We start from the raw sequence: 27,568 nt of genomic DNA on the forward strand, positions 1-27,568 counted from the left end.
TGTGTCTGAAATCGACTGTAGGACATATCATACTATATCCAGTGGCGGAATAAATAGTAGTAGGGAAGAGGGAGCTGCCAGCCAGGGGCCCACTAAATTTGTCAAAATACTTTTAACTGGAGATAAAAAGAAAATTATATTCACAATTTTATGTCTGTGAAGTGCCATTTCCGGCCATCTAAATGTGCCATAATTCATAGATTTTCTTACCTCAGCCCAAAACCATGGTAGGTTTGAGGTGGTATATACCCTCCAACTGTGAAAGTCCCTCCATATTATATCATTTATTCGTCGTTAAAAACATTTAAAATGACAATGCACATCTAAAATCCCACGATGGAATTGGTTACCGGGACCCAAAAAGGGCCCCAGTTCCAGAAATACACAGGGCCCCCGGCCCCATCGTTACGCCACTGTCTGGTCGGATAGGTAAATTAATATTGTAATTCAACAGGTGGGGTTGTGGTGGTGGGGGCGTGAGATGAGTTCCCTGGCCCACATTTGTGTCGCAATTGTAGGTCGGCCGATCTATGGATGAATGATTGACAGCTTTCTTGATTTTGTGATTGTTAATTGATTGATGCTTGTTTGTTTGCAGACTGATTGATTGATGCGTCCCTGTTTATGTGTTCTAGTTATTAATAACCTTGTCATCTTGTCTAAATAAAAGTTTACTACTGTTCAGTGAATACCTGATGCAACACCTTGGATGCCCGCGGTTTTATCATTTAACTAACAAAATATGAGGATCATCTTTCAATCATTGTCTCATAAATTGGAAGCAATTATAATTAACCTCCTTCAGAAAGTAAAGCATTAGAAGTATAACAACAGCATAGATCTAGGGCTGGTTATAAGGAAGAAAACCTAATGATTGGTGTGTGTGTGTGTGACAATATAAGACCACGTGACATGTGACGTCAGAAGATCGTTTCCCCAAGTACCATGAGCAGACCAACTGTTGCAGAGTATATGTATTCAGTGAGTGTAGTGATGTCTATTGTGAATAGGCGAGCTCTGCATATGCTCTCTCTGTTATAATTGGTCTTACTTTTTCTTGCCGCATACCTATTGTAAGGTAAGTAATGCAGACTATATTACAATTTCATTATTCAGATATCGTAAATTATTGTCAACATTTAATCCTTTTCATGTTGTATTACTATTATCAATAGCCCATTACTGTATGCCTTATTATAATTATTTTATCATTGAGTAGGCCTATCATTACATACAGTAATGTTTTCATACTGCAGACCTACAGATTTCTGACTTTTAATTATAATACGATTAATTATTGTTATATTCCAAATAGGCGCTAACATTATATATCATTGACTCGAAACCACTTTTGAAAGTTAAAACACAGTAACATAAGTAATGGTTAAAATGCACCAGCAGTCATCAAAATTATATTAACGCATACATGATTTATTTGCATATACAGTATCTATCTTTATATGCATAAATATTATTAAGGTATTAGTGAAATTTAAAATGCTATTACTGTACACATTAAGGCCTAAATAGTAATAGGCCTAATAATAATAATAATAATAACAATAATAATAATAATAATAATGCCAATAATAATAATAATAATAATGATAATAATAATAATAATAATAATGCCAATAATAATAATAATAATAATAATAATAATAATAATGATAATAATAATAATAATAATGACAATAATAATGATAATAATATTAGCCCTAATGATAATTATGGTATAGATGCAACCACTATATTTTGTTAAAATAGATTTAAAAAAAGGGGCTTAAGGTTGCTGTAGGAGCACTTTCGCCATTCAGTTACAAACAAAAGACAATGACAATTATTCAGAATTTAAAAGGAAACCACAGAGCGCTCTCAGGATGAATTTGCTAGATACTTGTTGTTAAACCCAATTGTATATTAAACTATTTTGCAATGCACTGTGTTTCGTTGAACTACAGACGCTCTCGGTTGTGTCATCGTCCTTTATTAGACTTCCTTCACTCTTTATTTTAGACAAACAGATCAACAAATGAGATAAAAACGGGCTAAAAAGGTATATTAGCTATTGGCGCCTATGGCCTAAATAAACGCGAACAAGAAAATTTCGATATGTTAATTGCTTTTCATATATTTAAACAAGTTATTGGTAATAAAATTAAAATATTGACGAGTTTTCAATTAAAAATTTAAATGTGACAGACCTATTTTTAAAAATAAAATTATTATTATTATATAAAATAAATAATACCGTTCCGTTCCATTAATAGCTGTACTTTAATTTAAAGATTTTCCCCAAACAATGACAAAAAATAATAAAAATTAATTTTGAAATTAATTTATTCAGTTTGCAGTAACATACAAATTATGAATTAATTTTATATTAGATAGTTATAATAAAAATAATAAAACACTTCAAGTGACTGGAAGTGTTTCTATAAATTTTCGCTGTAAAATTATTATTCTATGTCCAAGTTCATAACTTTTATGTAACTTCAAAACAAGTAAGTTAATTTCAAAAATGATTTTTAGGCATTTTGTTTTGGACTACTTAAAGCACGTGGACCCAATGACCAGGGCAAAGAAGTGAGCTTTATAACTTCAAGGAAGAGGCGCATTATAAATGCCTATACCAGTACGTACCAGTTAAGGATTAAAACATGTGTTTTCTATATTATTAAGTATTAAGAAACATAGGCCTACATAGTTTCAATAACGTCAGCTCTTACAACGTTTCCTTGACAACATTTACCGAGGGGAGGATTTGTTATGGTGGTTGTGGTTTAAAACTTCATAAAAGTATCTGTATCCTTGCTAAATATTATAAATATAACGTTAATCACGTCTCGATGAGATACACTGAGCATTACATTTTGGCCTGATTTGGCTAATTAATATTTAGCAGTATTTTCCTATTCAATTTCTCGGTTTCTACACAATCAGGATACAATAAGTTTCGAAAATATATACCGTAAACATTTTTTTTTCAGTGGAAAACGAAACCAAATACGCCTAATAACAATATTTAACAACCAAGTGTCTGTCGCTATCAATTATGTTGGTCACTTTGCAATACTGTACATATTATTATTCATAAGATCATAATTATAATCTTTTTCTAATTTTTACAGACTAAAACTCTTTCAAAATGTCGGGGAATTCATACGAAAGCAACCAGTCTACGATTTGTACGTTTCCCGATTTTACCTCTAGTGAGCTGGCAACAAATGTATCGTATGTCAAGACTTATCTATCGTTCATCGTCATCTGTTCGTTCGTAATCGTTATTGCCAATTCCGTCGTATTAGTCGCTATGGTATTAACTAAGAAACTTCATAAATCAAGATATGTCTTGATATTTAACCTCTGTATATCCGACCTCTTCGTGGGACTGCTCTTTCCGGTTGTCGTTTGGGGAGGAGCCGGAGTCGGAGATATACTCGGAAGCATCGTTACATTCGTATCAATGCTGACGATATTGTCCATAGCGATTGAACGATTCATTAAGATTGTGTTACTCCCGTATACTAAAAAATTAGCAACATCTCGACAACTGATCGCGACCTGTGGTGTTATGTGGCTAATATCAGCCATCTTGTTTCTATCTGTTGTCACTGAGCCAACATGGTACGCGTACATCTATCATTTCGTTTCCCCTGTCATCTTAATTATCATCTTCGCTGTCATAATTGTTCTTTATCTACTGATATTTTTGAATGTGAGCAAACAAGAAAAAGGACAATCGCATCGATCGTCCCTTAGACGTCGGAAGCATGTAAAAACGAAGAGAGTTCTTCATGGCTTTGCTCTGATAATTGCCCTTTACTGTTGCTGTTATTTACCATGGGCCGTGGAATCATTACGAATTGGTGTCCAGATGTCGAGAAACGGTGAGGAAATATGCTGGCAAGGTACAGTGCCCTTGTATTTCACTATTTGCATTGGGATTTTGAACTCAGCACTGAATCCGTTCATTTACTGGCGACGTCTGCCGGACTTCAATGAAGGTATGAAAGCTGTTTTCCAACGTTGTCGTGGAGAATATGATCCTTCTGCTTACGAGACCAACGATTCATCATCCACTTTGGCCAGAAATAACTCAAAAACGAGTTCTGTTTACAAAGAAAATAATATCATTCGTCCTTAGGCCCTAATTGTTATTAATATGAGGGTGATGGACTTTTTTTATACGATCATTTTTTGAGAGATTATTGTGGTGAGGAACATCTCTGTCCAGAATGATTATCAAATTTTCTTTGACAAAAAACGGTTGTATGTCCATATATATTCATGATGTCCATAGTCTGGACAGAGCTTTAGGCCGGGCAAACGGTTGCACCGACGGTCGTCAGCCGAAAAGGCACATGCAATTTGCTCGAACTACTGCCGCCGACAATCAGCAGACGGCTTCGGCGTCGACGAGCGCTCACAGAGAGCGAATATGGTTCGGCATAGTTAGAAACCGTCTCACATCGCGCGCGGGACGGTCCGCATTTCAAAGTGATTTTGGATGAAACACCATTTTGCAGAAGCACATGCGTGATCATAAATTTGTCACGCATTTAGCGCAAGTCCATGCGTGATGAACGAATTTTATCACGAATTCATGGGAAAATGTATTTAAAATTAGAAGAAATTGGTTTTTATTAAACAGGCCTATATAAAAACGGTCATGCAGTAACTAGTCATTAGAGAGTTTTCGTAATTATTTCGTTAGAATCAATCCACGGGGAAAATTTCTTTTTCCCGAACAAAACAACCCAGCCAACACGCACTTAGTATAGTATCATCTTGGACTAAGTGACTAAAGTGCCCAGTCCCCCACCGGGGCCCGCCTCTGGATCTCGTTGGGGAATTGGCGTGGCGCCCTCTCCTCCACCCAGCCCGACTGATGTAGTCACGCATTTCAAATCTCTCAGGTTGGTAACTATGGTTCCGCCGCCGACGATCGTGTGTGTCATGCGTTAAGCGTATCGTCTTCCCACTATGCAAATGATCAAATCTAGGGGGTTTTCAGTAAAATATGTATATGTAAAGTATGTATCTCATTGGTCTTAGCTAGTCCTAGATTTCATTCCCCAGAGAATCGAGTCATTTGCTAAAACTAACGAAAGCCCGTTCACAGCAATGTCGTGCTACCCGTTTAATTTGTATTTATGGAATGTTCGATAATTACGGCTCTCTATTTTTGTTCTCAATATATAGGCCTAATAATAAAATCAATAAAACAAAAAAGCACCGGCCCCAAACACTGTTGAATAACTTTCCTTATAATTAATTTATTGATTAATCGATTGATTATATAGTGTAAGGTATTTAATAAATTATAAACCCACCAGAAAAGTCCTTGCAGTTCATGAGTCACTAAGCAACAGATTATTTGATTGTATTAGAATATTTGATTTCCAATATGGAATTAATAATACGTAGGCTAAGTGATATGTATTTTGTATTATAGTATTTTAAGGTTAACTAATTTTAAAGATAACATTTTTTTCTTCGGTTGAAACTGTAATTATGTATTGTTATAGGCGTGAAAAATAAAATTTGTTATTGAGGATTGACTCTCATCTAAAAACTGATATCAAACATGAACAGAAATACGGTAAAGCCTCTGCTAGGCAATGGTTGAATAAATCCGCAATTGAAGGCAACAACATGAAATATCCGCTTGAAATAGGTATTAGAACAATGAAGTGTTTGATAAAGTTACGGAAGCACGCCCTACTTTTAGTTAACCTGTGCTTAAGACGCAGAGTGAAACCGAAAAGTTTTACTCGTGTCATTCTACGCGATAGTATTCTTCGGGCAAATTCGGAACCATTCCGTGATGTCTGTCAGAGGCGTTGTAGCAAAGAATGGTGACAACTACGCCATCATGACAAACTCACCGTGACTCTCCAATAACAGGCGACAACAAATGTGTAATATTGAAATAAATGGGTCAAAAAGTGTGGACACAATTTAATACGCATATTGATAACACGCAATTTTGACAAGCTTATTGGGTATGCCCATCTACTCATATTCTTCATTGAATACCTGCTTCATCTACCATCATTGTCTGGATGGTATTGTCATGACGATAATTAAGTTTAATATGTAGGCTTAGGCCTATTTCTATGGACATTTTGATTTAGAAGATTGTCATAAACGTTGTATTAAAAACATAAACATCAAGGTTTTATTTTTCAATACAACGTTTATTACAATCTTCTAAACAAAAATGTTTTTAGATAAAAATAACTCTGGTATTTTCTTTTTTAAATAAGTTTATTACGGTACCTTGTATTAAAACACAAAACACCAACCTTTATTCCTTTTACAAATAACGATTGTGATAATCTTTTAAATCAAAATGTATTAATAAATGTAAACATAGGGTTTTGACAATCAATGGCATAATTTCAAGGAAAATATGTTTAATTAGGCTAATAATAAAGTAAGTCTACGTATCCGTCGGATTACATCGATGAGAGTATTAACCGGCATTGGCAGCAAATTTATACTTCTAATAGAAACGATGTAAATTATTCACTATAGTTCTATATATGCGGTCTCATATGATTAAAAGAAACATTTAAATAATATGACGTCATCGATTATTTATTTTTTAAAAACCAAGTACACATTCAATTTTCCTTGGAGAAGGGTATAATATTGGAAATTTCTACATCCTGAGCTTTTAGCATCATGGGCTGTAACACACGTACGCCCATATTTCCAGGAAGGAGCCATCCAGCAATGACAACTACAGTAAACCAGATAAACTGCAGTCTCTAACCAAGTGCCAAATCATTTATATAAGATTAAAAATGGAAACTCTTATTTCAGTTGGAATAGTGAAGGGTAAGGAACACGTCCCGCCCCCTCGGGCCAAACGGTCCTTGATTGTGTTCCCTCACCACCCACACTCCGCCGACAAGAAATCCTGGATTCGCCACTGATTTCATATTACACTTCAGAAGTTATATAAGCAGATATACTGTCGTAAGTAGGCCTATACTTTTGACTGTTATAGAATGCACGACTGTAGGTTTATTGCACGTTCGAGAACCACAGTGGTATAGTATCTTCGCACATTATTATACATTAATTTCCTTTTACAGGCTACATTATTTTATTTAATTTTACTTCGGCCATTCGATTTTAAGGTGAAACAGCCAAAAAACACCACGGCGATTTTCCTATTAACAGATAATATATCACGAGCAAGGCGATCTGCTCGAGTGGGCGGGAAACGTGCCAAGTTCACCGTGTCGTCGTTCGGCTTCAGGGCATCCGGCTCCTCTTCCTTGCATGGCACTTCAGTAAATATATGAAAGCTGGAATGAACTTTTAATATTTCCTTAAAAACTTAATCAAGGCTAAACTTCCGAGGTGTATTGACATCCTACTACTGATAGTATTTCTTCACAGAATAACATTTTATTTCCTGCATAATATGTTTAATATATTAAAAACCCGATTAAAAACCTAGGAAATTAGTAAAAATAATAATGATCGACTACAAAAATCAGCTTCAAATACCTTGAGTATTGTCTGAAAAAATTGTTTTCATTGGGATTTGTACACAAGACCCTCCAACTAAGGAATGAACTTGTCACATGATAGGGTAACATATAGGGTAGGGGATGACAGGGGGTGAGGTGGGAAAGTGAAGGTGAGTTAGCTGCAGTTTAGGGTGTTATGAGATTATTTTAGGGCACATGATGCCTATTTTAGAAGTACAGTAGCCTAGGTTACTGTATATCATTACTTTAAACATTGAAAAATTAACAGTTAAATGTCGAGATTCAAGTAAATAAAATACATTGTTTTCGTTTATATTTTAGATTAGAAACACAGTCAAAAACTCCATACTATTAATTTCTTTAAAATTTATTTCCACAAATAAGAGCCAGTGTTTTCAAGTTTCCTGTCCATAAGATTACAACATGGAATGATCATTTAAAATACAGTGTTTTATATACAATGTTATCTGCACACATGAATAAAGCTGGCATGATGACCAGCAATGGAAACATCTTAATGAATGCTATGTACAGTAATCAAGCAAATAACCAGGATTTCCTGTAATTTGACCGAACTCCATTCTTTGTTTGTTTCAGGGGATCTACACCTTGACCATGCCAGAGGGCTTTGTCAACCCCTCCCCCTCACAGGTAACCCCTTTATGAAATTATGGTGAGAGGCCTGATTTAATAAGGCTACACAGTACTTCTAAAATTCATATTTTTGAAATTATCTTTTCTTGAGCTATCTAAAAATAATGCATGTCAATTATGCTGTTTATACAGAAATAATAATGTTGATATCTTTTCAATATTCAATACTTCCGTCAATGAGAAAAACCTCTTATATTCTGTTAATGTTCTGCTTATTTCAGCTCAAAATATGATTAATATAAACCAACTAATAAGTGCTATTTTTAATAACAACAATATCAATGATGATGACGATAATATGTCCAGTTGGACAATGTAATTAAGGTGTATAATGTTATATTATGGTGCTGCTAACACCACCCTGGATAGAGGACAGGAAAGCTGTTATCTTGCCTGTGTTCCACTTAAACTTGGTGTAGAACAAATAAACTATTATTTATTATAGAAATAAATTATAATTAACAGGAGGGAGCATCTCCCTGACTATATTAAGGCCACTTTTTCTTCGTTTTTCACAATAATTTATCAGAAATATGTCTAGGGACAATGTAACTAATGATCCTGGGTAATTCATTTGTTCTGGACATATACATTTATGGATCTAGGCCTATGTTACTTTTTTGTAGTATTTGTATCTATTTCCGTACATCTTCTGTCTGTATGACAGTAATTAGATATATTTGGTCAGTGAATACATTAAATTATAATTCATAATAATCATAATATTCTCAATTATTCAAGAAAAAACAATTATTTATGGGTCTGGGCCTATGATAAATTTTTGCAGTATTTTTTATCTATTTCCGTACATCTGTAGCACCTACGAAACCTCCGTAGTGCTTGAGAAGTCTGTTCTATGAATACATTTCATAAATTATAATCTTATAAATTTAATTAACATGTATGTTAACTGTAATTAATTCAGGAAATATATAGCAGTAAAAAAAGTCTGTATGCAGTAAGTAGATATATTTAGTCAGTCAATACATTAAATTATAATTCATAATAATCATAATATCCTTAATTATTCAAGTGGAAACAATATAAATAAACAAGCGAATAAAAAAAACCCCAGCAATCACTAAATAATTAGAGACTTTATATATTCATATATACACTATATATATTTATACAAAGATTTATTATTTATTATGTTACAATTGTTTTTAGTAAGTTCTCATTATGTTGTATAACATTGTTGACGTTGCTTTTGATTTGCCGTGTTATATAGTTATCAATTGCTCCATCTGCTCCTCCGGATACCTGTAACGTAGACATGCTTAGACAAACACGGCAGAGCGTTCTTTCAGTTTGACTTCCTTATCTTGTATAAAACTCAGAGCTTCTTCTGAAATGTTTAGAGGGGTGCTTCTGATAGCTATACTGCGACCTTGAAATGTCTGTGAAAAAATAATAAGACAGGAAAAAAATAAAAATCAACTTCCCATTTTAAAATTATGTTGGTATCTCATTTACAGATTATGTAACTGTTACACCATTGTCACACATCCAACTGACACTTTTCTTCTCACTTTTCTATTGCAAACTCTCAAAATACTAAAATTAAAAGATAAATTAAATTCTACTCAAAATAAATATGGTTTCCAGTTGAGTGACTGTTGACAAAACAAATAAAATTATTTGTCAAAAAGAAAATTACACTGTGAACATCAGTGCATAAATAAAAATAATGCACCCATAAGGCTCTTATATGCCAATAAGTGAACTTAATCACTGTCCTACGTGGCATATCCATTTAACAACAGGGGACTTAATGGACCAGTACACCGGGGTAACCCCCTACTCTTCTCGAATGATGTACCGGGTTCTTTAAAGTGCACACGAGCCAAATGCGTACAATGGGCCTACGATTTAAAGTCCTTATCCGAGAAGACTTGTTCCACCACCGGAACCATTGACGAGTGAGCCGTTTGAACCAGCGCCGATATTAGAGCTGAAGGTTACGGTGCCCTGACTTAACCGCTCGGCCAATCAACTCTTTGTGAATTGGAAGTTTGGAATGACCTACAACAAGTCACAGTTACAAGAAAAATAATACTACCACGATATTATATATTAATGCTTGCAGTATACCACGTAGATAGTTCTGAAAAGAACGTGGTTGGGTGGGAATGACTCAACATTTTGATTGAGTTGCTTCGATCTTCTTCTGAAGAATAATATTTGCAGCATTAATATATATTATTACTTCAAACAATATTTTACCACTATATTATTTCCACTTTCGCATCCATTTAAATTTTGTACCCAGAATTTGAATCCCAGGCCATGGGACTGACCAATACCAGCACTTAAAACAAGACCTGGGAATTCAGGTCAGTAATAAATAACGGGATTTACCCTTATCAGACTTGGCACATGTTATGTTTAACAAGGATCTTAAACAATTATTTCCTTCTATGTTTCAGAAACCTGAAGTTAAATTGTAATTTTAGAAGCAATTTTATTCGTCTAGTGTATACCATTCAGTACTAGAAATGGGGCTATTTGAAATACATAAAAGTAATTACAAAAAAAAAAAAAAAAATAGTAATAGTAATAATAATAAATAATAATAATAATAATAATAAACAATAATAATAATAATAATAAACAATAATAATAATAATAATAATAATAATAATAATAATAATAATAATAATAATAATAGTAATAGTAAGTGCACCGAGATATATTTAGGGTGAGGTAACAATCATGTAGACTAAGAGTACAAATATAATTAACCAGAATTTGAACCAAATTTATTTGTCTTCATGGAAATTAGATTAGTTGTTCAAAACTCAATACATATAATAAAATATGTGATATACATACATATAATACAAATACTATAACCTATTGTATATGAATAATAAGTTACAGAACATACATTTAATAATAACAATAACAATAGCAACAACTACAATAATATAACAACAATAATAACGTTATGATTCCTGTAGAACACCATGCTTTAATTTCTATGTGTTTTACATAAATAAAGCTAAAATTAGGTGAAAGTGAATATATAGGTAACGTTAAAGTTGAGTATGAATAGAAAGTGAAAGTAATGTGGCCCGGATAAATATTTGGAAATGATAGATATTTTCTCTTTTAGGCTTATTATGATAACAAAATACAAGCACATAAAAATTTAGAAAAAACTTACCGTTGTTTGAAGATGAGGGAGGTCAGTTGCATGGAATACATCACTAAAAATAGTAAAAGAAAAGAAAGTAAAAATATAGAGAGCTATATAATCTGAATAAATTATTGTAATACAGGAATAAATTTCTTCCTTCCTTCTACCATGGAGTAAAGAATAAAAAGAGTGTACTGTACTGACAATGTTATGACAGATTGGTCATGATGTCATCTCGGTGTTGTTGAAGTTGGTTTGTGCCTCCAGTCATCATAACATTGACAGTACACTTGATAATGCTGGTGGATCACTAGCGAAACGTTGTGTAAGTAAATGTTTTACCAAGGTTTTATGGATCATCAAAAAAGAAAACAACATTGAATAATTAAATTATTATTCTTTAGCAGTAGGGTGTGTAGATTTACCTTTCGTTGATACCAAGTCTTGTTCTAGAAACATCTATTGAGGTCTTCTGCATATCCTTAGCAATCTACAGAAAAGAATGGCGACATGACAATCAAAACTTGGAACAAGACATTAATTTTAAATACAATAAAATGGTTTGAACCGAAAAATATTAAACAAATTAGAGACAAACATATCAGAAGTTACTGAGAGCAAATAGAATACATTTGAAATTCATCTGATTTTAACACAAACTGGGTTAATATTTTTTTTGGGTTGGACAAAAAGAAATAATTTTAATATTAAAAATGAAATAAATATAAGTATAAAAAAACAAGGAAATATCATTTTATTACATTTTAAACATCCTTTTGCTCTGAACATCTCAAAGTGTTCATAACAATATAGATAATAATGTGTTATATTTCAGGTTAATCCAATAGCTTCCTGTAGAAGGCTACTCTCTCACCATGTGATCAAAGAATAGCTTTAAAGGACGGATGTGGTATATCACTATAAACAATATGTGGTACAGGTAGTTGGAAGTATAAACGTTAATATTTCTAAGAACAATGAAAGCAAAAAAGTGTTTTACTTTGAGCACAGAGTAGTCTGACGTTCTTGCTACAAAGTCCTTCCAGTCAGCAATTGCCTTTTCTTTCTGTTTATGGTTGTCGCGAATCTGAAGTGTGGAAGGAATAAAGGAAAGATTAATTGGATTATGAATAATGCTGATAAAAGCTGATTGATATTCAGGTGAAATAACCTCACGTAATTGATCGGTTACAATTGTAACTGGAGATCACTGTGGTAAATCTGTCAGTCAAGAGTTCAACCCAATATGACCGCATTTTTTGTGGTCCCAAATTAACAATTAATGTCTTATACAGGTCTCCCTCTAATTAAAAACCACTTCCAATTAAAGACAACTTTTTGGTGTTCCCACATTAACAAATGCAATATCTTTATTATTCTAATTAGAGACCAAAGATGCTACAGACAACAGAAATCCCAGTCTCAAAAGTAGTCTTTAATTTGAGGGAGACCTGTATCTTTATTATTCTAAATAGAGACCAAAGCTGGTAAAGACCATGGAAAGCCTGGTCCCAAAAGTGGTGATCTTTAATTGTAGAAATACATGTATATTAAAAAATATTAAAAAGGAATAGTATATGTTATGAAGGAATGGATATGTGGCAAAGACAAGCCAAACCAGTCACTCGTCGCAAATCGTGTTTCAGAGAAAATGGCCAAAACATGCTTGAATGTCAAATTTAAAAAAATCTATTTTATTGCACTAAACTAACCTTTATATATTTATACATCATTCTGTGTTGTTATTTTCCACATTTTCAATGTTAAAACAACACTTTTTAAGGATTTGATGATAGTTTCTGCATGAGAAATGCCCGAAATCATAAACTTTGAAGGCTGATTTCTCATATATTGTCTTTTAAACAGCTGTATGTTTAATTGCTTGTAACTTGATAAGGAAATGTTGTATTTTACTGATTTTTTACCATTTTATAGCTCTTAACTCTTTATTAATAACTCAAGATCGATTTTTGCGACGAGTGACTGGTTTGGCTTGTCTTTGCCACACATATTACAAGCCCTATTTCCTATAGAGGGGGTGGAAGTTGTAATTGAATGCTTTATTTCTTGTTAGCTAACGAATAATATAAGAATGACTGCTCTAGGGTTGCCAAAATGACTAGACGTTGTGCTCAATACTCCAGTTTTGCAAAATCTATATTAGCCACTTCCTTCAGATCAAGAATTTACATAAGCTTGAATGATTCGTACAACCATGTTCCCCTGGGAAAAGCATCAGATGGCAATTACCTCCGCATACATATCCTGTTCATCAAGTAAATCTTGTTCCTGTTGAGATTCAAGAAGTTCTCCCTGGGACTCTAGCACTGCATTCACACGTTCAGTGGCTGCTCTCGCCATCACCTCCATTGCTTCCTGATAATCAATGAAACAAAAATAACAAAATTATTATTCATGGTTTTCTAGAAATTGAAATATTTTTAAACAAAATCTGAATAAGTTTATTAGAAACAATTTTGCACTTTTCAGTTTATCCAAGTAAATTTCTCACAGTATAAAACATTATTAGTAGATCATTACAGGGAATCTATGATCTTAAGATATGGAGTTACTACCACCAAAGTTCACCATCCATTAAGATGTAACATATAGCAGCACCCCACATGATTAACACTTATTTTTCAATCTATGAAGCCAGATTTATCATAAAACCAGTAAAAATTTCACCAAAAAAAAAAACACAATAAAAAACAAATAAAAAAACACAATGATGGTATAAAAATAAAGGGATTGTAGTGTAAATGATAAGGGTTGCTCACTTGATCAGGTGTGACTGGTCTAACACCTTCCTGTTCTAATTCTGTCAAGACTTCGGCCCACACTTCACCAGACTTCAGCTCTAGATATTTCTCGATGATACTGAGAGTCACCAGGTCATTAACGGATAGACCGGGCAAGTCGGCAAAACCTGCAAAATTAGAAATAATGCAAAAATGCTAAAGTTTTATGCTAACAATTATGTTCATTTCTCATGTCATTTAATAATATATTTTTTGGAAACTGTATGAAGCACCTTTTAAATTGATGGTTTTATTAAATATGGCTGATGAATATGGACGGAAATCCTTCTAAAGCCACGTACCATTTGAGAAAAGAATGTGATATGCCTAAATATGGTCAGGATGATGACATCACATCATGACCATACGCACATCATGACTATGGTCATACAACAATTTTTTTGTCGAAGAAAAGTTGGTACAGTAAGTAGTGTGGACAGCTTTAGAGCATGCCAGTCCATAGAAGTCCACAGGTGATGAATCAAATATCAAGTAAGTATGAATGTATGATAATAGCAATGAGACAAACAATCTTAATACAAAATTTAGAAAGCAGAATTCAGCTAATAAATTAACTGTTTCCAAAAGGCAAGAGAATGCAGGAAGAGGTATTGATAATCATAATTCTTACACCATTATTCGCACAGCCTATTTAAAACCAGTCGATGACCCAAAATTGGATTGTGAACCCTGGCGGACAATAGTGGTTTCAAATTGTTGTGTTTTTTTTTAAAATTACTTATAATCATTAAGGTCATTGGTCTTCCATTAATAAAATATAAACCACATTTCATAAAGAAATCAATAAGGAAGTTATCAATAAAGCTCCACTATAATTTGTATGCTGGTTTTCTTCATTGTGTATTAAACAATCACCTGAAATGCTGAGGATATCACTCAAAAGTGCTAATCTGACTGGTAAATATTCATAATTATGAAGCATGTTAGCTACATGCTACTAAGATCAAATAATGCAATTCTAAAACTCAAATACACAAGTTGACAGCACTTTAGACTAACTACATTTGATGTGGGTCAGATTGAACTTCAATTTTGAGAATCTAAATCACCATGTATATATATTTAATGCATTATAATTCAGCAATTATAAAGCTAGAGAAAAAAAATGGTTCATACAGTAATAGCAACTGAAATTTAATGGACTGACTTAGTTAACAAATGACCTCTTAAATGTTGATGTGTGAGAGTACTGTGTATTTGGGTTTGCAGAACTAAACCTATCTTTTGTTAATTACCATCATAAATTATATATACACTTTTATGGGGCAGTCATTGAGATGTTTCTAAGTATGACATGATGAAATACGCTTCCACGAAATCTGGATATAGATTTTGACAGATAAAAATTATGTAATCATCCATGTAATCAGCTATATAAAATAATGAAATTGAAACTATGAAAAAAAAAACTATCTTGTTAGTTGTATTTCAAAGTCAAATAAAGTCTCAAAAACATTGTTGTCAAGCATTACAAACCATGGTTGATTTTATGACAAAATGCCAACTTGACGTTTGGCCTTATATTATTTGCTCAATTAAAAACATTATCTCGACTGAAATATGACAGTTGATCAATAAAACTACTTTATAAATTACAGAACATTGCCAATTGGGATTCTAAAACACAATCCTTTAGGCTGATATGGTATTCCTTCTTCTCTAATCCAGTTAAAATGTCAACAACCTGATACCTCTATTCTGATACTCTATATATATACTACATCTTGATGTGCGTTTGCATCAGGAAAATATCATAGGAGTGATATTTGCCTTACCTGAGGTGTTATCATACCGAATACTGAATACTTTTTTTTTTGCAAGTATTTAGGAATGTACTGAGTATTCGGTACGATATCACATTAGGTAGGGCAAAACATCACCCTTATTAAACTACATTATAACACATTTTCATATTTATTGCATATCATAAAAGTATGTGTATCGCATAAAATAAAGTTACGCTGATTTATGAATAAAATAAAATATGAACAATAAAATAAAATTGGTTTGTGAATGCTTGAAAACAGGTCAATGCCTAAAACTATTACAAGGACAGAGAATGAACAACCTCGGACTGTTTGCGTGCATTGCAAGTCATAAAATTTTAATTTAAGCATATCAAAATAGTAAATTGTTACCGATCTTGCAGAAGAGAGAATAAATCTTGGCTCTTAGGTTCTCGAACACATCAAGTATGGCTCTGCTTGTGCAGTCCGCTGGCTGGGACTCCACCCCTTCTCTAGCCTGCAGAGTTCCCATCAAAGGATTGGCAGGGTCTAGCAAAAAGACATTATTTTGGTGTGTTGTGAGTATGTGTTAGGACAACTAAAATCATATGTACTTGAGAATGACTATAAAGAAAATATAACTGCAACAAGAAATGCCTTAATATGATAAATGTATGTAAAAAAAAAAAAGAAGAAGAACTAAGCCAAAATCAATAATCATTCTATGTGGACGAGAATGTATATAACACTTCTGATTATTAGATGAAAGCTTGCCTGGAATAATAATAATAGAAACACTGTACAGTTATTAATAATGATTGCATAGTTACACAGAACTGTTTCACTACCAAAATTATCCAAATGACTATTATTAAATATGGGTTGATGAACATATACAAAGGTATAATACTCTATATATAAGTAATATGTTACTATATAGAGCATAGTTTATTTCCAGATGGGTATCTACTCACTACCAGCAGATTACCTGAATGCTATCAGTGTGTGGAGTACTTGGTTCTTTGCCAAAAATTGTTAACTAAAAGTACTGTTTTAGGTGTTAACTTAGGATCTAGGCTACAATGGTAAATCAACAGAAGGACTCAATGGGCATAACAAGTGTAGTAGCCTAGGGGAAGTTTTATTAGGCCAAGTAAAAAAAAAAAGTAATTTCTCGTCCCCGCCCGCATTCTATTTTCAGGCCGCTTCGTTTTTTTTTGTTTTTTTTTATATATATTCAATTTTCAATAAAAATCGATCGCATATTTTGTCTTAGTTTACCTCATTTTTCGTCATTTCGACTGTTTACTGATTGTGAAGACCGCGACAAGTACGATAAAAATTTTGGCAGCTACCAATTTTTTTAAAAATATTGGTGGTCCGATAGGGATATATTATCAATACATGCCTACTGCGAGTTGGACCGCCAGTTTCAATAATTAGCGTATCCTCTGTAAAATAAAAAGTTGCGGTACCATACAGTTTAATTATAAAGAGAACTGACCAATAAACACATTGTATTCAGTATCACATGTCTAAATCGTGTTGGGCCGCATTACTTTTAGCAAGCTATTGGCGAGATAAATAACAAGAAGAAACAAGCGTGAAGAAAAGCTTTTGATTTTATTTACTGTATTGTTTCTAATCTTTGCTCTATAGTCAAGTTGCTTCTTTTTTAATAGTCTTGCAATGGTATTCGTATTTGTGTGCATACATGCACACACTGATCCGCCATCTAAATTTTTAAAGCCGTACTTTGGTCGTTCTGTAAATGAGATGAGTTTGACATTGGCAGATGTGTTCAATGAGTACGACAGTGGCCAATTTGATGGCAAAGGCCCAATATCCGACAAATACATGAAAGTGCAAGTAAGTATAGGTTGGATGTACAATAACTCTAGGCCCAGGCCCAGTTATACTATTTAACAGTGTACATAATTTGAGTTGCATTGCTGAAATACAACTCGGGACCAAACGGCCAAGATTTATTTTTGAACATTGAAAGCCTACTATGCTTGACATTCCAAATGCCTAAATGATCTTTTTATTTACATTTGTAGTCTAGGTGTATATATTTAGGTGCTTATAATTTAAATATTTGTTTTGTTTTGATTGTTCTAGCATGAATTTTAAACTACATCACAACATAATTAAAATGACATAGATAGCATGTTTTTTTTTATTTCGCCCCTTTTATTTTTTGTTTCTTAAAGGGAAAAAAAAAAAAAAAAAAAACCGCCCTCAACCTCTTAAAAAAAAAATTAGGATGAGAAACTACTTTTTTTTTTATAATGGCTTCGTAAGAAATATTTATACAGCAAAAAAGGTGTAGGATATAGATGCTTCCAAGTAAAATACTATAGAACTATTGGTTGGAGGAGGAAGTTTTTAACGATAAAACTTTGATGATAAATAGGTAGGGCCTGCAAGAACCAGCAGTGACCCATGCATACCTGTAATAAACCCATTTGCATCCCTCTTCACCCCAATAGCAGCTTCCTCTTTCCTCCAGATGTCAACAAGTAAATTACAAGCAGTCCTGTTCTCCTGACCTCTCCATGCCATCATGTGACCAACTGACTTGGGGTTCTCACAGAGATCAAGTAGGCACCCAAGGACCAGATTGTACATATCAGCTGGACAGCACTAGAAAAACAAGAGTAGTAAAATGAAAACAGACATGAAAAGATACGTAATTTGTTTTTTTCAGATACAATATGTCTGAAACATGTACTAACATTTTTTAGATCATAATAGTCTCAAACAGCTCAAGGCTATAGGAGACAGAAACTTATTACTGTAAATTATGATTGCTCCTGGTCTCTGGATCCATCATTGGCAAACCGGCACAAATTGCAACTTTCAAAGATCTCTGGGGAATACTTGAGTCATGCTACAGTTCATAAATATGCACAACCAAATAGCATTCAACACCACAACATCCCAGTTCCTATCTTTCACTCCTGGGTGAAGTGAAATTCACATCAAGGGACTGCACACGTCCCTAACCCCTTCCCCGCACACAACCTAAAGCATGAATCGCAACCACTGCACCACCAGTTTCCACAAACACTATCGAAGTCTGATCAAACATTTTCTGCTAAAGCCCTGTCCATACTATCAAATTGTATTTGACAAAAACATGTGACATGTCTAAATATGGTCATGATGACATCGCACCATGACCAATAGGCATATCATTGCTATATATGGGCATACAACATTTTTTTTGTCAAAGAAAATTTAACAGTATGGACAGCGCTTAAGTCTGACAGACAAAAATCTTATATTGTATATCCGGGTTAAGAATCTATGGAGCTGTGGATTAGTGGTTGAGATGATTGTGTCTTAATCCCATGCATTCAATTCCTATAGATACTTGTTTTGTTTCTCTAAACGCCACTTCCTAATCCTTATAATGATGTTCAGAATATTGAGTAGGCTAAAGCCACTGGTGTTGGATGTAAAATCATATGGTTCCAAATAGTAGTCACGGACTATGCCCATACGTAATTCAGCACAATGACGCTGCGAGTTATGGGTTATTCTCCTACCGTTACCTACCTAACTACCTTTAATATATTTGACCCAGCAGTAGTCACACTCTTGCCTCAAGGCAGGAGTTCAACTTTTGCAGAAAGTAAAAGAGGGGGATAAAGTGTTTTAACCAATTCAGGTTGACTGTTGTCTACTTCATTCTCCTGGTTAAGATAAACCATTGGCGTTGATAAGTATCAACTGAACTTAAATTGAATGTACTTCATTTCACTGGTTGAAAAGAAAAACTGGTGGTTTCGATATCAATTCAACTGATAGTAAGTAGAGATACTGTTTGCATCACAGATGTCTTAAGTACAGTCCAAAAAAAGTTCCAACACATTACTTAAGTCTTAATTAATTGACACTGAATGAAGTACTATTAAGACAGCTGTTAGCAACACTAGTGATAATAACTTTTGATTTAAAGAAGAGATTTAACTGTAAAAGTATAGCTGAAAAATGAACACTAATTGAAAATAATTATCCTGAAGGGTATTTAGGCAAGGTCAGAGCTCTTCAAAAAACACTTAGGCTATGTTCACACTCACGGCGTAAGGCTGGCTTAAGCATGGCGTAGCGTACGCCTTTGTGTGTGAACTAAGCAGTGGCGTCATTAAAGCCACTCACTACGCCACGTCCTTGGCGTTATTAACGCTACCTGCAGACCCTAGATTAGCTAACGCCAGTGATGCTTGAATGATTTTACCTCATTTCAAGAGATTGACCAATCACGATTGCAATATATTAGCTACTTTGGTCTCTTTTCTGTGCTCTCTATAAATGAAATGGTAAAGGGGTTCCTTTTCTATTGCATTTTACTTAGTTATAATGTATATGATTTATTGATTGTGTTTTGTAAGATATTTTAACCTATTTAGACTGTGTATTAAAACCTGCAACACCAACAATGCTAGCTGAAAAATCAAAGCAAAATTTTTCATTTAAAATACAATAATCATATAAGTTCACTTCGAACAATTCACAGATTTAGAAGTTTTACTGATACACTGTTAATTTTACTACAGTTAAAGAACCCGTACATTATTTAAAACTTAAAACTATTCCCCCATAGTCCTATTACTACTATTTTAACGCCAGCGTTAATATAGCGAACGCCGTTTGTGTGAACACTTTGGAATTTTAATCCGTGAATTAGCTTACGCCTGCCGTAAGCTACGCCAGTCCTACGCCGTGTATGTGAACATAGCCTATAACTGTTAAACCAGGTTACACACTTTCATCAGGGACATGTAAATTTTTCATCACTACTATAATCATGTTAAGTTCAAAATTCTTAATAAAGAATACTTATCACTTTAATATTCAAAATAATCTATATTTACCATCTTGCTACTATCATTAAAATTCAACATACGGTAATTGAAACTGTAATAAAAATGATAGTGACTTTACTTTGAGAACTATTTCTATTGCTGTTTTTTTTTTTAATAAAAAGTGTAAAAAAAGAATTTTTGTTTCAGTTTTTAATGCACAATGAATTAACTGTTTCATTTGACATGAAATATATCAGTAACAACATAACCATAAATCACCTGATAAAAAATAAATATCAGGTTTTAAAATAAAATATGCTGAGACGGACACACCAACAGATTAACCGAGAAACTGTCAAAGTAACTAAAACATGACTAGGAACAAATTAAATACCTACAACGCATGAAGGCTTTATATTATAGTTATTGACACTGAAACTGCACTACTGCCTATTTACTGTTCTTGGACTGCTACTGTACTGTATATGCACAGGCTCTGCAATGCTCTGTCATTTTGGCAGTTCCATGACAAAACAATGTAACTGCTATTATTTGTGACAAAGCTAAGCAAAACCAGTTACTCGTCGCAAAATTGATATTTCCTTATCAAAACAGTAAAATGAGAGCTATAAAATGGTAAAATAATCATTTAAATCTGACATTTCCTTATCAAGTTACAAGCGTTTAAACATACAACTGTTTAACAATATTTGAGATATCAGCCTTTAAAGTTTATGATTTTAGGCATTTCCCAGGCAAAAACCATCACCAAATCGATAAAAATTGTTTTTTTAAAACATTGAAAATGGCGAAAATAACAGCATAGCATGATGTATAGATATATAAAGGATGGTTTAGTGCAAATGCAATAAAATAGATTAAAAAAATGTTGACATTCCAGCATGTTTTGGCCATTATCTCTAAAACATGATTTGCGACAAGTGACTGGTTTGGCTTTGCCACATATATTTGTGCAGTTTTTTTGCCTTTGGAACAACAGATTTGTACTATGCAGTTGTAGTTTGGTCAATGGTAAAAATATAAACTGGAAAAAATTCTTACAATGTTTGCAAAAAAACACATTTTTGTATAGTATCTTGTATAAGTACTGGTTATGGCTATCCTTGCTAGTTACGTTGCATTTCTGAATAAGTTTTTTTTTTATATAGAGATATGGCACATTATAAAATATTATTAATACAAGTATTATCATTAGTACTAAGATTACCAGCCATTTTAAGGGTACCGTATATGCAGAATATTGAAATAGGATAGGTAGCCTTTTTTCTGGATATAAATTTCAAATGTGAAAACTAATACTATTAACATTTTTTGTAATCAACTAAAATTTTGAATTATATTATTCAAGTTCATTAGCTCAGCATGTCACACTATATTATATGTAGATATCCATACCTCTAGTAAATTCATTAGAAGAAAGACTCCTTCTCCAGTCAAAAATAAGTCTTCATTAATGCTGGCGGCGATGACGCATGACCAGATGCAGTCCACACAAGCCACCATAAGACGATGATGACCTAAGCCTAAGCAGATCTTCTCTGGGTTTACCTTCAGATACTGCAAAACAGCTTCTACTCCTTTGCTCCCAAATAATTCCTACAAAATATGGTATAAAAATGTTGAATTTAAAAAACACAAAGTACTAGAAAATAATAGTTTAGAAACATTTAGAATTCTTCACCTCCCATTCTTTAAACTCAATTTAGGTAACTTTACCCTCCACTCCACAGAGATGGATTCTTTAAATGAAAATTGTAAAAACTTCAGCCATTTAAAAAAGCAAATGTACAACTTTCTTTATGCTTGGATTAATTTATTTTATTACACATCAATATGATACATGCATCATCAGTGATATAAGATTGTATAAAATGCAGATTAAAATCTATCATCATAATTAAGTATTTATTCATCTTTTACGGTATCACTTTTCATGACCGCTCCCCCACCCCGTCCCATATACAGTAGCATAAAAATGACGGAATGGGTGTGAACTACATGATGAACCAACCTTTCGATGAAGGTCTCCGTCACAAAGAGTTGAAAGAATAAATAACATGTCACACTGCATCTCTACATCAACTTCATCATCTGGAAAGCTAGACCTGCTTGCACTGCTCAGAATTTCTACAAAAACAACACCATTGGACATAGTTCTGTTATGAATATTTACGAGAACATTACAGAAGATTAAACCCCTTTCTCTGGTTGCAACACAGCCTTAAGCCGATTTTCCAGTAGGCAAATTTATTCCCGCGAATCGAAAGCGTTGGTTCACCTCCTGAGCACTGATTGGCTTGCGCATTTTTTTTTCGCTTTGCAAAAAGTAGAAACAGTTCAAACTACCAATTTTGTTGAAGCGAAAACTCTGACAGAAATGTGAATGCACATGTACGACGCTTTTGATTCGCGTGAATAAATTCGCCTGGTGGAAAACCAGCTTCAGTGGAGTTAAATATCCTTATTCTGGTTGCAACACAGTGTAGTCTTTTTAGGTTGCCATTTGTGGCATCAAACCTTAGTAAAGTTGAATGTCCTTATTCGACAACACAATAGATTTGTTAAGGTGGTGTTCGAACCTTGTGAACTTGAATGGTCTTATAAATACAATTAGATTTGTTAGGTGTTAATGGGTCAAATCTTAGTGCAGATGTAACATCCTTATTTACATTAGAGTGTTATTTATGGCATGAAAACATAGTGAAGGTGAATGTCCAGAAGATTTGTTAGGGCAATGTTTTTGTGGGCATCAAAGCTTAGTGGATTTAAACATTCAAACCCATGAATGATGGTAGCCAGAGTAGAGTTGAATGTCCTACTTTCAATCTTCCATCTAGAGGGAGCTCTTTCATAATTGAAATACCAACAATATAAACAGAGTGAATGAGTGTAGAGTTAATAAACCAAGTTTTAATAAAATTATTGTACTAGTTAATAAAGCTTGAATATTCCCCATGATTTCTGACATTCTTTGGTAATAATGTTAGTTCAGTGATAAAATAGATTGCAGCTTTTGCTCCTTCCTCTGCTCTTGTGGTAATGTATATTTTGCATGTAATAAAAAATTAAATAAATTGTACAGGTGGTTGAAATTACTAATATAATTAATAAGTATATTTTAATATACTAATGCACTTTCACTGCAGGTTTGTATTTTTGATATAGACACATAATATTTACTAATCTATATCCATTGTATTAATCAACTATTAATTGTAATAATCAATAATTCTCTGTAGTAAATTCATTCAATTTTTCCAGCCAATTTACAATAAATCATTTAAGCGACCAAAAACAATATGCAATCACATCAAAATCAAATAGTAAAATGAGTGGGTCAAAGGTGATAACACAATACATAGAAACAAAATAACATTATAGAGCCTACCTAAAAGTTGGTTGATAGTGCCTTGGTCAACTAAATCTTGATTGCATGCTTCGTCCGCTGCTGAGACCATGCTGCGCATAAGATGCAAACAATAGCGCATCTGAGCCCGCTTGTTGCCACGACCTCCTAATGCATGATAGGAATTTCCATGACCGCCATAATCATCTGTAAAACAAAATGGAAGCCATTATTATCAACATGCATTGCAGCTTAACAACATCCACCAAAACTTATTGTCTAGGCTTTGCTGGAGAGCAGTAAATTCCTATTGAACAAGCCCCTCAGCATAAACAATACATTAGTAAAAAAATATATATATTAGGGGGTTGTATTACATATACTGTACAGTTAGTATGCAGATGATTAGAGACAAAAATTATTTGTCACATAATGACTCAAAATGTGTGATGTATTTATGAGGGATAAGGGTGTATGCCCTGCAAATAAGCTTGCTCTCCCCTAGGTTGCACCTGGTAGAAAATGCTTAGCAAAAATTACACAAGTTTAAATTAAAATCACTTTTCATTTCACTTTTGCAAGCTAAAGCCCTCCCCACCTAAACACTAAGTCTCCCCAACTTCACCTTTGAACCTCCACTAGCCCCATCAATACTACTAGATATGCAAATTCCCTTTACTTAGACTCATTTCAATACCAATGCTTGAAGAATATATTGCAAATATGGCAGCCAAATATCATCTCAATGGAATAAATAGTCAAGAAGTGAAATAAAGATCGAACGGATAGGGCATATGCTGAGAAAGGAAAATGAACATTATTGCACGACCCCAATTAAGGATAAAGATAAGTGGGAAGACCAAAAAACTACATGGAAAAGGACATTAGAAAGGGAGAAAAAAAATTAGGAATTGACATCGTGGAATGAGGCGGGAGTGATAGCAGCCAACAGATTGAAATGGAAACAGAGTGTATGTGTCAGAAGGAAAGAAGAGGATAAGTAAGCTAAGGTAAGCTTTAACTCTATTAGAAGAAAAAGAATTTAAAATACTGACCTTTTCCAACACACCATTCCAAGAGCAACAGAAGACGTGTGTTGCCTTGGTAACTCATGTAATCCTGCACGCACTGTGGTGCAATGGTGCAGAGTGACGACATCGCATGCAGTTGCAATTCCTCAAATTGTGAGGGCGACCACTCCTGAGGCTGCGAAGCGTTCTCATTATTGCGAACATACGTCAGCAACGCAAGCAGGAAGTGAGCCTCGATCACAATTGGAATCATAGCCGGCTCCTTGCTCAGGACAACAATCACGTTCATCAACAATTTCTTGAGCTCGAAATCCTCGTGGTTCTACAAAATGTAATATCATGATATAACTTCTATTTTGCAATGGATTAAAATTAAAATTTTACTCTCATCCATAAAAAGGTTCGACTTGCACACTTTTCTGTTAAACTGCTAAATATATAAGACATCATAAAAAGTATATATATAATACTCTGGAATATAGATAATTGGTAATGTAAGCATTAAACCAAAAGATGAAAATGGAGATAAGTATGCCTAAAATGTGAAAAATAATACATGTTAAATTAGAAGACTGATAAAACACTGTTTAGAAAATTCGTCTGGGAAAAAAAAAAAAAAAAAAAATGAATAATTGAGAAAATGATTTATATTATATTTTTTGTAATATCATATTATAAATGCAATATATATTGATGATTACCGTAGACAGTTTGAGGTGTCTGACCAACATGTTATGGCTTCGAACTTCTTGGAAAGTTGCAAAAAGCATTAACTGCTTAGCAAAACCAGATTCCTATAAAAATAAATGACGCAAGTTATTAATTATCAGAGGCATTCATGCAACATAAAAAAAAAAATTGTTATAATAGCTGACTATCAGAGGCATTCATGCAACAATAAAAAAAAAAAAAATCGTTGGTATTATAGCGTGTATCTGTGTGAATATAACAGCTAGGCCCTGAATAATAGAAGCTCAGTCAGTTTACATCCTCATGGTATGTTGGAAATTTCTGGTTCAAATAAATTTGTTTTTATCTAATATAATATTAATGAAATGTTATTGCTTATTGATATTGTTTGCTTTTTATATTATAAATGATATTTAAAAAAAGGCTACTTGTTTTTTATGTCATTTAAAATACGCATATTGAAGGAAAGCAAAGTATCTCTTTCTTACTATGAATGGAGCCTGTGGACAGTGACTTGCAGCTAATGATATCAATACCAACAAATCATTCCTGTAAACAAATAAAATTATTATTATTTTCATTATTATTATCATTATTATTATCATTATTATTATTATTATTATTATTATTATTATTATTATTATTATTATTATTATTATTATTATTATTATTATTATTATTATTATTATTATTATTATTATTATTATTACAATACCTGGATGAAATATCTCCTTAATAAATGGAACATGTTCTTGTTAATGGATCTTACCAGAATGTCAATCAAACTTAACAATTGACTATAACAGGGCCAAGAATACGCAGGTATCTCACTCACACACACACACACACACACACACACACACGTGTTGTCCCACAAACACACTCGTTTGCGTACTGCAGTTTTTTAGGACCTTAGCAACAATATCTAAGGGGCGGGGCTTAGTGGAAAGGTCCATTATATCTGGAGGTAATATGTTATAGATTGGTTTTGCTTACCTTAGCTGTCTGTCATAATGGCTATATCCTTGGGTCATCTGAGCCAGAAACGCATCCCTCAATGCCCTAAAAACAAAAAACACAAAAACATAAGTGAAGGATGTGTGAAGGGATTTGGAAAATGGGGCACAAAAATATGACTCAGTACATATTGTTAAAAATGTACTGTACTGTCCCTTAAAAATGACATAATACCATAAAAAAATATTTTTAAAATTAATTGCTCATTTTTCAATAACATACTAATTATTAACTAAATTCAATAACATAAAAATTATTGAATTTTAAAAATGTGTACCATGATTTTTAAACTGGATAATTAAAATGAAAATAATGAAACACTTAGAGTTTCTAGAAGTATTTCTATTATATTTCGCTGTAAAATGATGGGTAAACATTTTTTTAAATACACTAATTTCTATGTTGAAGTTGAAAATCTTGATGTTACTTCAAAATCTGAATGTTAATTTCAAAAATGAGTTTATAATTTTTTGAGTTTTGCATGGGACCATATATCTTTAACCCTAGGGAATTCTAATGACAGGTAATGGATATTGCTACTGTAACCATGGAAATTTCTAAACCTGATATCTGATGACAGTGGAAAGGGTGGGGGCTGTCTCTTATACACATCTAGATGTGTATAAGAGACAGGGGTTATTACAGTCATTCAATCGTCCAATATTTAATTAAGGTGCATAATACATCATTGGTCTTTACCCTCCGATTAAAATAAGTAAATTTTGTCCAATAAACTAGGCTAAATATATCAAGATGTGTCAAGTTTGTACAATATGTGATCGTCAACCAC

At 33.2% G+C, this 27,568-nt stretch overlaps 2 protein-coding genes across 3 annotated transcripts; one reads left to right on the forward strand and one right to left on the reverse strand.

The window, feature by feature from the left end:
* Positions 1–895: 895 nt before the first annotated feature.
* LOC117125461 (sphingosine 1-phosphate receptor 1-like) lies at positions 896–8,915 on the forward strand. 2 transcript variants are annotated; one of them, XM_033271968.1, is made up of 3 exons: positions 896–1,078; positions 2,533–2,635; positions 3,132–8,915. In XM_033271968.1, the coding sequence occupies exon 3, from the start codon at positions 3,149–3,151 to the stop codon at positions 4,145–4,147; it is 999 nt and encodes a 332-aa protein (XP_033127859.1). In that variant the 5' UTR covers positions 896–1,078; positions 2,533–2,635; positions 3,132–3,148; the 3' UTR covers positions 4,148–8,915. The 2 variants fall into 2 exon arrangements, with proteins under 2 accessions (XP_033127859.1, XP_033127853.1); XM_033271962.1 differs by lacking the exon at positions 2,533–2,635 and having other exon boundaries at positions 900–1,078.
* Positions 7,866–26,817, reverse strand: LOC117125450 (cilia- and flagella-associated protein 69-like). The gene is made up of 15 exons (XM_033271954.1): positions 26,758–26,817; positions 26,250–26,310; positions 25,773–25,865; positions 25,096–25,393; positions 24,083–24,247; positions 22,706–22,821; positions 22,090–22,290; positions 18,313–18,505; positions 16,271–16,408; positions 14,091–14,239; positions 13,561–13,686; positions 12,311–12,397; positions 11,736–11,800; positions 11,338–11,380; positions 7,866–9,568 (listed from the first exon to the last, which is right to left on the reverse strand). The coding sequence occupies exons 1-15, from the start codon at positions 26,793–26,795 to the stop codon at positions 9,449–9,451; spliced, it is 1,893 nt and encodes a 630-aa protein (XP_033127845.1). The 5' UTR covers positions 26,796–26,817; the 3' UTR covers positions 7,866–9,448.
* Positions 26,818–27,568: the final 751 nt, after the last annotated feature.

Source organism: Anneissia japonica, unplaced genomic scaffold (genome assembly GCF_011630105.1).
Source record: "Anneissia japonica isolate Jap-2015-1 unplaced genomic scaffold, ASM1163010v1 scaffold466_len1169948_cov191, whole genome shotgun sequence".
In the NCBI taxonomy this organism is placed as follows: Eukaryota; Metazoa; Echinodermata; class Crinoidea; order Comatulida; family Comatulidae; genus Anneissia; species Anneissia japonica.